This window comes from Piliocolobus tephrosceles, chromosome 3 (assembly GCF_002776525.5).
Source record: "Piliocolobus tephrosceles isolate RC106 chromosome 3, ASM277652v3, whole genome shotgun sequence".
NCBI classification, from domain to species: domain Eukaryota; kingdom Metazoa; phylum Chordata; class Mammalia; order Primates; family Cercopithecidae; genus Piliocolobus; species Piliocolobus tephrosceles.
In genome coordinates this window covers 66,735,760-66,749,172 of record NC_045436.1, presented here as the reverse complement: position 1 = coordinate 66,749,172, position 13,413 = coordinate 66,735,760, and the positions used below count along the sequence as shown (strand labels likewise).

Genomic DNA, 13,413 nt, shown 5'->3' with positions numbered 1-13,413 from the left:
TCTCTCCTGCCATCATGTGAGACATGTCTTGCTTCCCTTTTGACTTCCACCATGAAAGTAAGTTTCCTGAGGCCTCCCCAGCCTTGTGGAACTGTGAATCAATTAAACCTCTTTTCCTTATAAATTACCCAGTTTTAGGTAGTTCTTTACAGCAGTGTAAAAATGGACTAATACAGTTACCTTTCTGATTAAAAGGGCAGCAAGATTTTTTCTTCCTGACATTGTTAAATTTGGACGTTACCTAACTATCTTATGACAATAAGGAATACTATCTCAAGAACAAACCGACGTGTTAATGATGATAGAAAGATGAACTTGGGTCCCTGATAATGTTGTTGAAGTATTAAATTAACCAGCCTTGAAGACACTCTATCTCTGAATTCTTTCTGTATAAGAGCATATATATCCCTTATTGTGTAAGCTAGTTAAGTAGGGACTTTTGTTTCTTGTAACAGAGAACATGCCAAATAACACAATGTAAATGAGTTTGAGGACAAAGTTGGGGAAATATAAATTAAAAACAAAATCTTCTGGCAACCAAGAAAAATTCTCCATAAAAACAGAAAAGAAAGAAAACAGTTTTACCACTGAATAATCATTAAACCAAAATATGATGCGTATCACAAGCAATCCACTAAGAGATTGCAAAAACAGAAACAAATCTCACCCTTTTATATAGCCAGGAGAAACATCCCTTTACGTACATGTTTTCAAGATAAATGATAATTAGTCTTCAATTAAGAAGACTAAACAACACCTGTTATTTGTAACACATAATTCATCTTAAATTCAGCTGGTATTTGGGGTGACCATCTATGTGAGCTAAATTGGCTTTATACAAAGGAAAAACAAACTTCTTAAAACTTTATGACAGGAGATAGTTTTGCAATTTGGAGCAAGGGATCTCGTGGAGTTTGGCTCTCATTTTCCCACAGAACAGGGGATGTGGGAGCTCAATCTTTCTATCATTCTGGATAATTACATTTCAATGAGATGGCTTCCAGGTGCTTGAGGAAACATTCCTGGGTTGTAAAATTGGCAAGAGTCTTATTTAGCTTTTAAAAAGATTTACATACATCTCAATGGGGGCAAAGAAAGAATTCACAATTACAAATGTTCTTAAGTAATAGAGAGCAGAAGGATGATTACCAGAGGCTGGGAAGGCTAGTAGGGGGAGGGGAGGTTGGTTAATGAGTATTTAAAAAATAATGAATAAGACCTAGTATTTGATAACACAATGGGGTGATTGTAATCAATAATAATTTAATTCTACATTTAAAAGTAACTAAAAGAGTGTAATTGGATTGTTTGTAACACAAAGGATAAACACTTGAGGAGATGGAGACTGCTTTCTACATGATGTGATTATTACGCATTGCATGCCTGTATCAAAACCTCTCATGTACCCCATAAATATATACACCTACTGTGTACCCACAAAAAATGAAAGTAAAAAGAAACAAAAAACCAAGATATTAAAGTAAATGCTCTAGGAAAAGAGATTGGAAGGGGCACTTCTTTCCCTTTCTTGCACTACGGAGAATTAAATCTCTTTCTTACTTGTGATTTTATTCAGTCTTACAACAAACTTACAGTTATCTCATGAAGTCCTTGAGCATTTGCCCACTCACAGTCCTCACCCGTGCCCTCCAGCCCCCTCAGCCAGGATATCCCTTATTTAATTCTCAGGCAGCTCAGGTTGAGGGTATAGTAATGTGATTTTCAGTGGGCAGCTGGAGGAGTTGGGCAAAAAAGAGGGAAGGGAATGACTGGTCTTTAATTCCAGTGGAGTTTGTGTCTTACTAAGGAATCATCTTCACATCTTGGTGGCACCAAGGCCTCTGAGTACAGCTGTGTAGTTACTGCTCTACATCGAGACCAGCCAAGGGGGGGTAGAGAGGCTAGAAGCCCAAATCCAGCCCATTCTTCCCTCACTAAGCCTTGTCCCCAGAGGAAGGTGCACCTGCTTCTTCACACAAAAGTGTTATGTGGTTGCCAAGTCTTTAAGCCAAGGGGGTATGTCCCTATCCACCACCCTGGCCCTCTACCCTATATTCTTAGTGATTAAAGCACATTCAGGAAGTATTAGTTTACTGGGGTTGCTACAATGAAGTGTCATGGACTGGGAGGCTTGAACAACAGAATTTTATTTTCTCACAATTCGGGAGGCTGTAAGGTGTCAGCAAGGTTGTTTCTTTCTAAGGCATCTTTCCTTGGATTGCAGATGGCTGCCTTCTTACTGTGTCTTCAAATGGTCTTCTCTGTGTATGTGACTGTTTCTTAAATTTTTCCTCTTATAAGGACACCCATCGTATTGGATTAGGGCCCACTCTTACTACCTCATTTTAACTGAATTACTGTTTTTTGTTTTTTTGTTTTTTTCTGAGACGGACTCTCTCTCTGTTGCCCAGGCTGGAGTGCAGTAGTGTGATCTCAGCTCACTGCAACCTCCATCTCCCAGGTTCAAGCAATTCTCCTGCCTCAGCCTCCTGAGTAGCTAGAATTACAGGCATGCGCTACCACACCTGGCTAATTTTTGTATTTTTAGTAGAGACGGGGGTTTCACCCTGTTGGCCAGGCTGGTCTCGAACTCCTGACCTCCTGATCTGCCTGCCTCGGCCTCCCAAAGTGCTGGGATTACAGGTGTATGGAAGGACTCAACTGAGTTCATAACAAAGGGCAATCTCTTTATTGTATTCTGGAGGTAAACAGATATTTAAAAATCCATTTTATAGGTAGACAAAATGAGGCCCAAAGCAAAGCAGGAATTTCCTGTGGCCTTATAGTTAGAAGTAGCGGCTTTGGAGTCTGACCAATTTAGGTTCAAATCCTGGCTCTATCACTTCCAGCTGTGGACAAACCACTTATTTCACCCAAGCCTCAATCTCCTAATCTATAAAATTAAGACTAATAATATATACTTCATGGTGTGATTATGAGACTAAAATAAGAAAATATATGTAAAACACTTAGAAACAGTAAATGTCTGATACCTGGCTTTATCATTGATAAAAATAATTGATAGCCTTCATTTAGTATTCCAATCAGATGCTGCAGGTAGATGTTAAAGGATTTTTTTTAAAAAGTAAAGTCATGACTCTCATACAGATATAAAACAAGCACATATCTCATGCCTGTAATCCCAGCACTTTGAGAAGCTGAGGCGGGTAGATCACGAGATCAGGAGTTCAAGACCAGCCTGACCAACATAATGAAATCCCGTCTCTACTAAAAATACAAAAATTAGCTGGACGTGGTGGCACACACCTGTAATCCCAGCTACTCAGGAGGCTGAGGCAAGAGAATTGCTTGAACCGGGAGGTGGAGGCTGCAGTGAACCGAGTGCCAGACTGCACTCTAGCCTGGCAACAGAACGAGATTCTGTCTCGAAAGAAAAAAAAAAGAAGAAAAAAAAAGCACATATCAAATATTTTATTTAACTAATCAACGAAGAAACCAGTTAGAAGATATAACCAGTTCCAAAGTATGCATTAATCAGCTATTGGGAATGCTGAAATGAATTTGCAAACAGATAGAAAACTGTCAATATCCACAGAGCCATAGCCAGTTTTATTCCACATGAAAATACTCCTTTGCTCTTCTTTGGGAAAAAATCATTTTCATTACTGAGTTATAAAATTGTTCAAAGACTGAAGTCTCAGACCCCCTGTAGAGCCAGATGATGTGGAAGGGTGTGCTAGAAAGGATGTCCAGGGATCTTTATTTTGTTTCCATTCTTTCACAATTTTTCCTGATACAAAGGATTAAATTTCCTTATTAGTAAAATGAGAGATTTGGAGTAGTGATTTTTGAGACCCTTTCAGTTCCAACGTGCTATGACTCTGATTCCTTGCCCATTATCTTTGTGTGTGCATAAAGGCTCTTGGGATCTTTTGTTATTATGTTAGAACTATTGTAATCATTTGTACTAGTTGAAATCAGCCATAACTATGAGTGCATCCTTAGGCTTTCTCTGTGTAAAAATAAAATCAAACCAAGATCTTATTTAATTTCCAGTTACTTTTAAGGTCTGTGTGTGTGCCCACACAAGTGTCAATGGAAGCAGAGCCTGAGAGCAGGCATTCCAGGTGTATTTGTTTACCTACGGCTACCTAAGGAAGACACTTGGTAACTTGGTTAATATGACAAACCAGGAAAATATTATGTAGACTTTGCAGATGGTAACATTTAGGATGCCGTTACTCAAGATTTCTCTAATTCTTACAGGCTTTGATCTGCAGTGCAAATATAGCAGATCTTCCTGAGACTGCTTTGGGATAATGGAGGTGGTCATAGTAGTGATGGTGCAGGACAGTTCTCCAGGCAGCCTTGGACTGGCCCAGTTCTCTCCCTTTTTCACTTGCAGTTCTCAATAATAACTGCAGAATGTGCTGGGAACGCACCATCCTGAGATAAGGGAGGAGCTGGCCGGAACAGCCTGGGCTCTGTTCCAGGCCTTCCCACGGCCAGAACAGGATGTCCTCCACACTTCAGCCCAGTGTATCATGTGACCCTGAAGTATATCACCTGGGCCTGGCTGCTTTTCAGGGTCCCTTTCCTGCATTGCAAGTAGGGCAGCACAGTCGGTGCTCCGTCCATCCTGGGCAGCTTTCTTGGGCCTTGAGGGAACAGCTCACAGTGAATCAGGATTCTGTTGTCCTTTGCTGCCTATTGGTGAGTAACAAACCCTCTTCACATAACTCGTTGTGTGTGTGGGTGCTCTGCCTCACTGGGCTCAGACAAGTTGGTAACTGGTGTGCAATAAAACTGCTTCCCAGTTGAGGGTGTCAAAATTGGTGTTGGAGCTGGTGGAGCCCATGTTAGGTAATGAAGGAGGATGGAAGGAGATGGGAGCGTGATTTTGTTGTTGTTGTTTATTTCTCCTCTATTAGACTCTAAGCTCTAAACTTTAAAGCAGTGGAGAAGAGAGTCAGAAGCTTGTAAGTTATGTAATTTGATGCTTAATAAATGTTTGTTGAATGATTGTACTTCTTCCTTTCTCTAAACATAGAGCCCATGTAACCTAAAAAGCTCTCGATCTACTAAGCTTTTAGAAAACCTACCGTATTTAAAGATATAAAAGCATGAGTAGTGATGCTGTGTGACTGATACATTTTGAGGATAAATATTCTGCTTTGTAGATTTTGTCAGGTAAAACCCTACTCAGTTTAGAAATCAACATCAAAACTTCTTTTTTATTTAAATTTGTTTATTCTTATTTAAATAATCTCATTTTAACTAAAAGGATATTCTTGATGGTAAAACATGAAAACAATCACGTTTCTTAGTTTTAATCTTCCTTTTCTTTCATCCTAGTCATTTCTGTAGAAACAGAGGCTGAAATGACTGGGTAGCATTATGGAGGATTTCTGGTAATAACAACACCTACACAGTGTGCTGCAGGAAATAGCAAGTCCATACCCGATAATTATGACTTGATGAATCATAGAAGAATTTAGGAGCACTGCGACTGAATGTTGAAGATTTACATTCCAAATATATTTTTATTGCACCAATAACATAACTTACACATTCAAGGGGAAAAAATATCAAAGATCTAGGTTTTATACACGCACATGTACACATTTATGTCTATCTACATAGATCTAGACATGCACAAATGTGGGGCAAGCAAGGAGCAGGGGGCAGACATGGAGGATGAGGTGGTGAGAGAAGATAGTGATTTTTCATTAATAGTGATGAATACCTCTAATGTGGAAGTCAAGTGACGTTTATTCATTTATTCTATCATTGAAATAACCCTGAGAAGTAGGCACTAGTGACACCACTTTATAGATGAAGAAAATGAGACTTAATAGTAAGTAGCAGAGCCTAGTTTTGAACCAAGATAAGCCTGGTTCCAAAGCTCACAGGACACATCATAAGGCCTTTCCTGTTGTTCCTGAACTGCAACTGGGGTCCCAAACTAAAGTAAAAAACCAGTGAGTACCTCCACATTTTAAAATCAGAGATCTGCCAGAAGCTGTAGGCTATCACATTCTCCTGGGGCTTCAAGCAGCACGACGGCTCCTGCTACTAATCCTAAGCTTCTCCCATCTCTGCTTCCTGTCCACAGAAAGGACTGAGAGGAAAAGAGGTATAGCTTTCCTCTCCCCAAAGCTCATGGAAAGGGAGAGAAAAAAGCAACCAGAATTTCTTCTAAAGATCAATTTCTTCCTAGAAGAAGAGGAAACCAACATTCTTTTTTTAAAACAGGGTCTTGCTCTGTCACCCAGGCTAGAGTGCAGTTGCATAATAACAGCTCACTGCAGCCTTGAACTCCTGGACTCAAGTGATCCTCCTGCCTCAGCACCCACAGTAGCTGGAACTACAGGCACATGCCACCAGCTAATGTTTTCAAATTTTTTAGTAGAGATGCAGTCTTGCTCTGTCAACCAGGCTGGAGACCAGCATTTTTATCATCATAATGGGGATTTGCTTCAAGAGTGGACATGTTACTTAACCCCCATGTAACTGGAATAGGAGCAAAGAGATCTGGAGAGAGAGAGCATGGTGAGGTCCAAGGACCACTCTGTTCTTAATTTGTCAGTCTCTGATAGAAGATGGATCCTATATGTTCCTGCTGACCTAACACTTTGCTGAAAAATGAGAATTAGGGGTAGTCTTGAACAATGTCTGCAGTGTAGGCTATGTGTATATTGGAAAAGAGGATGCTGGCTAAGAGGCACATGCATTGCAGGCCATCAACTGGACCTGCCTGGAATAGATGGCCAAGCCTGGCAAAGGAGAGCCAGTGCCTAAGGAATCTTCACCCAAATAACCCCTTCATTTGCAAAGGTTGTTAGCACCTCCTCATCAGGATGTTGACTGCATTGAATAGAAATGTGTCATGGCCAACCAAGAAGAGGTCTGTAAGTCTGCCCTTCCTCCCTCATCCCCAGTTGAAATTAGGAAAAGAGGAGGAGAAAAATGGATACCGAACAGATCTTTTCAGGCAGAACTACCCTGAGTTAGAGGAAGGAGAAGACACCTTTCAATGAGTTTGAGAACAGGACTGAATATTATATAGGAGAATTAGAATGTTTTAATAACCAAAATGGGCTAAAAATTTGTAAAATTTTTGTTCCATAATTGTTATAGTAAGCTATAAAACTTTTACATTTATACCATCCCTAAAAGCAAGCATAGTCACCAAGCCAGTTACTCTATCATTCTCTCCTCTTGTAATCCTGATTAGGATTACATTATATATCCAGAGGCATATCGCCAGCTCCCTCTCTCTTCCTTGTTTGCTCATTCCAGAGGAAGAGAAGGGGCTGGTTGGTTAAAGTTTATTGGGTCTCCTTTCCTAAGTAGGCAGAATCACTGTATTGAAAGGCTATGAGGACCTGCCACTATCTTTCAGGTCTGTGTCCTCCCACACAGCATTTGTCTTCATGGACTTGGAGTCTGCCCTGCAGTCTCAGTCTCTCAGTCTCTCTCTCTCTCTCTCTCTCTCTCTCTCTCTCTCTCTCTCTCTCTCTCTCTCTCATAATCCTGATTAGGTAGGGAGCCAGAGGCATATCACTAGCACTTCATGGCCCTTCTTAAGACTTTTCCAGCCAAGGGTAGTGGTGAATAGCTGTAGTCCCAGCTATTCAGGAGGCTGGGGCAGGAGGATCACTTGATCCCAGAAGTTTGATGTTAGAGTGAACTATGATGGTGCCACTGCACTGCAGCCTGGGCAACAGACTGAGATCCCGTCTCTAAAAAAAACAAAAATTAAAAATAGACTTCCCCAAGTAATTGGAATTTTTCAAAGCTGGTGAGAAGGTGCACATGCTTCCCATAGTACCTCCCTCGGTGCTTCTGCCTCCGTTGGACATCCACTACCCATTAACTTGACTTAATGGGAAAGTTCCTAGCTGGCTCTATTTGCCACAGTTCTGAGATGAAGAAAGAGGGATGCAGCGACCACTGCAGGACTAGTGGATCAAACTTTTAAAATTCAAATTCAGGAAAATCTTGAGTCTTTTATTTTTTAATTAATTTATTTACTTATGCATGTATTAATTAATTTATTCATTTATTTATTGAGACAGAGTCATACTCTGTGGCCCAGGTTGGAGGGCGGGGTGTGATGATAGTTCACTGCAACCTCAAACTCTTGGGCTGAAGCGTTTTTCCTGCCTCAGCCTCTCAAACAGCTGGGACCACAGGCTTGCATCACCACACCCAGATAATTCTTAATTGTTTTTGTAGAGACGGTGTCTCACTATGTAGCCCAGGCTGGTTATTAACTTTTGGCCTCAAGTGATGCTCCCACCTCAGCATACCAAAGTGCCAGGATTACAGCCGTGAGTCACCATCCCTGGCCAGATCTTGAATCTTCAAATGGCAGGGTTAGGCACTGTGCCTTTGCAAGGCATGCCACTCAAAAGATAACAGTAAAACAGCAAAAGGACTAACACAACTAACTCCATTTTTGTTTCAGGGGCTTCCCCATTCTTACATGTAAACCAGAATAATTTTAGAGCACCGAGATAAAATGCAAAAACAATAATCATGCAGTTTTTAAAACTAACTCTGGGATTAAAGGCAAAGTATATAAACAATTGGCTATGTTTTGTTAAAGATTTATAGGAGCATTGTGACCTGACCAAGGACAAAGAAGATCCCAACTTCGTCGAACCCTAGCTGGCATCCAGATGCCTGCAATCGTCATCACCTCTTGATCCAAACTACCTTTTCCTCTTCATATTCACCTACCATGAAAACCTTCTTGCCAGCCAGGAAAATTTAAGACAGTACTTTAGAAGTTAATTTCTAAGCTAGTTCACCCTTTTCTCTGTTTTGCTGGCTTTATAAATAAGCCTGCTTTTTCTGCCACCAATTCTTCTCTCTCATGATTGGCTTTTGAGCAGCCAAAACTGGGTTCAGTTACAAAGAGCTTGCCCTGTTTCTTTTGCCCTTATCCCCAAACATGGACACCTGACTCTCCAAGTAGAACTAATTTAAGTCCATTGGGTTCATAATCATTGTGGTAGATTGCAGCATTGACTTCAATTCTAAGTCAGCCAGGAACTCTCCCATCAAGTCAGCCCCTTCCTGTGTCTACAACCATTTCAATGAACCTTGCAGTTCTTCCCACTAATGAAGCAGAATATATTTCTCCACACCTTAACTTTGGGTTCAGCCATATGACTTGGTTTGGGCAACTGAAGAAAGTGGAAATGACAAAGTACCATGATGAGCTTAGGGCTTAAGATGCCTTGAATTTGCTTCATGCTCTCTTGCACATCTGCTGTCACCATAAGAAGAACTTACTCGAACATTCTGTCCCCTCTGCCTAGACACAAGAATGAGCATGTTGGAGGCCAACCTGAACCCAAATCATTGTGAGCAGCCAAGACTAGCTGGATACATAACTTGAAAGGCACTGCCCAGATAGCTCAGCCTCAACCAGTCAGTCCTCAGACACATGAGTCATATAAATAGTTTTTATTTTAAGCCACTGAATTTTGGGGTGGAGCTTATACGATACCAAAAGCTAATTGAGGCCAGGTGCGGTGGCTCATGCGTGTAATCCTAGCACTTTGGGAGGCCAAGGTGGGAGGACTGTTTGAGCCCAGGAGTTTGAGACCAGCCCTGGTAACACAGCAAAACCCTACCTCTACCAAAAACAAAACAAAGAATTTTTAAAGCTAACTGATAACATCATTTATCTAATTCAGTGAATAAGTGTGGTAGAAGTTAAACCAGAAAAAAATGCTATATTATTTCTTGAATAATTTCCCCTTGGACTGCATTTGTTAAATTAACAAGTGATTAAATTAATCCTAGTTTGTATTATTTGCTGAAATGTGTGTGTTTCCTAGCATAGCCTAAGAAGAAAATGTATCTTCACTCTCATTTTGTAGAACTCTGACAGGACTGTCCAGTCATTGCTGACAAAGCCCAGTCCTACATATCATCATAGTACATGAGGTGAGTGTACAGTTAATGTGAAAAATAAGCTCAATTGTCTTGATATGTTGCAGTCCAAAACGTCATTTATGAGTCATTTATTTAGAACTCAGAACACTCTTTCCCATAGAAACAATATTATACTGTTTCCAGGCAAACAACAAAAACCCATTTAACCCCAAAATATAACTGACTGATATCAGTAGTCAGTTGGGAGACGACTTCTTCCTCATTGCTTGGATTTCCTTCTCCCTTTATGCTTCCTCTCTTTTCCTTGTTTGCTCTTTCCAGAGGAAGAGGAGGGGCTGGTTGGTTAAAGTTTATTGGGCCTCCTTTCCTAAGTGGGCAGAATCGCCGTATTAAAAGGCTATGAGGACCTGCCACTATCTTTCAGGTCTGTGTCCTCCCACACAATGTTTGTCTTCACGAACTTGGAGTCTGCTCTGCAATCTCTCTCTCTCCCTCCCTCTCTCTCTCTGTCTCTCTGCCTCCCTCCCTCCCTCTCCTTCCTTCATACATGAGCCTATGGTTCCCACGATTCATATTTACAAAGGAAATTCCACTGTAGTGTCAGGCCTAAGATGAATTCTCCATCCCAAAATACTGAAAATCCTTTATTCAGGCAGTTGTACAGATTTTTAATAAATCAATGCTTAATGTCTCTCATTTGGCTGGTGATCCTTTGCTGGATACAACATCAGTCTGAATGCTGGAGGGATCGGGGTAACCAGCATTTAGAATTCCTAAGACTCTTCTTGGGAGGCTGAAGCAGGAGGACTCCTTGAGCCCGGGAGTGCAGGAGCAGCCTGAGTAACATGGCAAGACCCCATCTCAGAAAAGAAAAAAAATTCCTAAGACTCATTCCTGTTCTATTCATCATTCCTTTGAGAAAAATTTTTCCTATGTTCCAACTGTGGAAGACTGGATACACCTTGAATGCAACCTCCTTTCATGTCTTCAAGGTAAGACTCTCATTTTGCAATGACTCATCTTTTGGAAGAATCTCTAGTTCTTTCATGGAAGAGTAATGGTTATGTTTTGTTAGAAGAAAAGTTGATTTTTAAGAAACTAAGAGAGGCAGTAGAAACCATGTGTGTGTTCCATTTCTTTGAAAATTCCATAAACATGCATTAAGTTACTCAGTTCAGAGTTCAGAGATTAAATTTTTCTCTAACCTTAGGATATAAATTTATTCTGATAAAAACTCGCAACATTACCTTTCTAATTCTGAGACTGTTCAGCAACATCACTATTGTAACTAACTTTTTTCCTCCGTTAAAACTGTATAACTTTATTCATTTTGTCTCTCCCCCCACCTCTTTTTTTTTTAGAGAAAGAGATGGGGCCTTGCTATGTTGTCCAAGCTGTCCTTGAACTCATGGGCTCAAGCAATCCTCACGTGGCTTGTCTCATAGTTTTAAAAACCAAACTATTCAATATAGACATGCAGTTTCCCTGTTTATCACTAGAATTTTCCTTTTCTTTTCTTTTCTTTTTTTTTTGAGACGGAGTCTCGCTCTGTCGCCCAGGCTGGAGTGCAGTGGCCCGATCTCAGCTCACTGCAAGCTCCGCCTCCCGGGTTTACGCCATTCTCCTGCCTCAGCCTCCCGAGTAGCTGGGACTACAGGCGCCTGCCACCTCGCCTGGCTAGTTTTTTTGTATTTTTAGTAGAGATGGGGTTTCACCGTGTTAGCCAGGATGGTCTCGATCTCCTGACCTCGCGATCCGCCCGTCTCGGCCTCCCAAAATGCTGGGATTACAGGCTTGAGCCACCGAGAATTTTCTTTTTCAATTCATTCCGAAAGCAATTTCCCTCCACAGTCTATGTCTCACATCCTAAAAGAGATCATGTAAATTATCACTTAACTAGTTTCCCCACAAATTTTATAGCCAGCAAAATATATTATTGATAATCATATATTTTAACTATAAAAATTTAATAAAATTGTTAAAACTTTGAGATTTTCCAGCCTTCCTTTTTTATAACTGGTACTTAAAAATGAATAGAGATCTATGTATCACATCTTACATACAGTTCAAATACTTCTTAAGGCTTTACCTTCAGATAATAGTGGCTTGAACCATGGGCTTACAAATTGAGACCACCACGTGAATCAGTTCTGCATATCTACTACCAAAACCACTTTTAATATTCTCTCAGGAATGCATGCTCTTACACATTGTTGAGTAGCTCAGGGCTAATCGCCACTCCCTGTGGGCCAGTGGAAGCCCCCACCCACAGCCAGGCCAGTTGCACAGGTGCTAGCTCTTCTTTGAGGTAGGCAGAGATGGGAGGCTCTGGTGCGGTAGAAGGCCAAATTCTCCTGGTTGGAAGAAGCTCCCCTGCTGTGCTGTGGGAGAGCATAAAAGTTCTGAGAGAAGCAGGGACAAGAGGGGAAAGGGGAAAACACTGGCAGAATTTGATCCTAGCTCCACGTACCCAAAGGCCGGATTCATCCCTGCCCCTGCCACAGTTACATTCTTTTTAAAACACATCAAGACACTCCTTTCCCTTTCTCTCTCTCTCTTTCTTTCTCTCTCTCTCTCTTTCTCTCTTTCTCTTTCTTTCTTTCTCTCTCTCTCTTTCTTTCTTTCTTTTCTTTCTTTCTTTCTTTCTTTCTTTCTTTCTTTCTTTCTTTCTTTCTTTCCTTCTTTCCTTACTTTCTCTTTCTCTCTCTCTCTCTCTTTTTTTTTTTTTTACAAGGTCCTGCTCTTTTGCCCAAGCTGGAGTATAACGGGGTAATCAAGGCTTACTGAAGCCTTGACTTCTCTGGCTCAAGTGATCTTCCCACATCAGCCTCCCAAGTAGGTGGAATCACAGGCATGGGCCACCACACCTGGCTAATTTTTCTATTTTTAGTAGAGACAGCGTTTCACCATGTTGCCCAAGCTGGTCTTGAACTCCTGGGCTCAAGTGATCCACCTGCCTCAGCAAGACACCCCTTTCTTTGAATTACAGAAATGGGCATGTGTCTGAGCCTGATCACTACTTTTGGACACTTCACGAGCCACCAACTGTTAGGAGGCCAAGAAGGAGGGTACCAGGTACAGGTCAAAATCCCCTAGAGTTCCTGGACACCAGCATACTCTCTTTTGAGATGCCCACCCTCTTAAGCTTTGGAGGAGATGGGGATGACACTCTGGCCCTAACACTGCTCAACTTTCACCTGACATATATGGTATATTTCCTTAAGAAATCATAGCAAAGGCCGGGCGCGGTGGCTCAAGCCTGTAATCCCAGCACTTTGGGAGGCCGAGATGGGCGGATCACGAGGTCAGGAGATCGAGGCCATCCTGGCTAACACGGTGAAACCCCCTCTCTACTAAAAACTACAAAAAACTAGCCGGGCGAGGTGGCGACGCCTGTAGTCCCAGCTACCCGGGAGGCTGAGGCAGGAGAATGGTGTGAACCCGGGAGGCGGAGCTTGCAGTGAGCTGAGATCGGGCCACTGCACTCCAGCCTGGGTGACAGAGCAAGACTCCGTCTCCAAAAAAAAAAAAAAAAAA

At 41.5% G+C, this 13,413-nt stretch overlaps 1 protein-coding gene across 5 annotated transcripts in view; it reads left to right on the top strand.

The window, feature by feature from the left end:
* Positions 1-4,427: 4,427 nt before the first annotated feature.
* LOC111546238 overlaps positions 4,428-13,413 on the top strand; it is a 21,821-nt gene continuing 12,835 nt past the window's right edge. For 2 of the 5 annotated variants that reach the window (XR_002732703.2, XR_002732702.2), the window contains exons 1-3: positions 4,428-4,674; positions 9,861-9,927; positions 10,608-10,868. Coding sequence is in view for 1 of the 5 variants with exons in the window: in XM_023217550.2 (XP_023073318.1) it covers positions 4,477-4,674 (198 nt within the window). In the remaining 4 variants the exon portion in view is untranslated. Of the gene's footprint in view, positions 4,675-6,076; positions 8,041-9,860; positions 9,928-10,607; positions 10,869-11,237; positions 11,437-13,413 lie in introns of those variants that run through there. The other 3 variants (XR_002732704.1, XR_002732706.2, XM_023217550.2) reach the window with 3 other exon arrangements.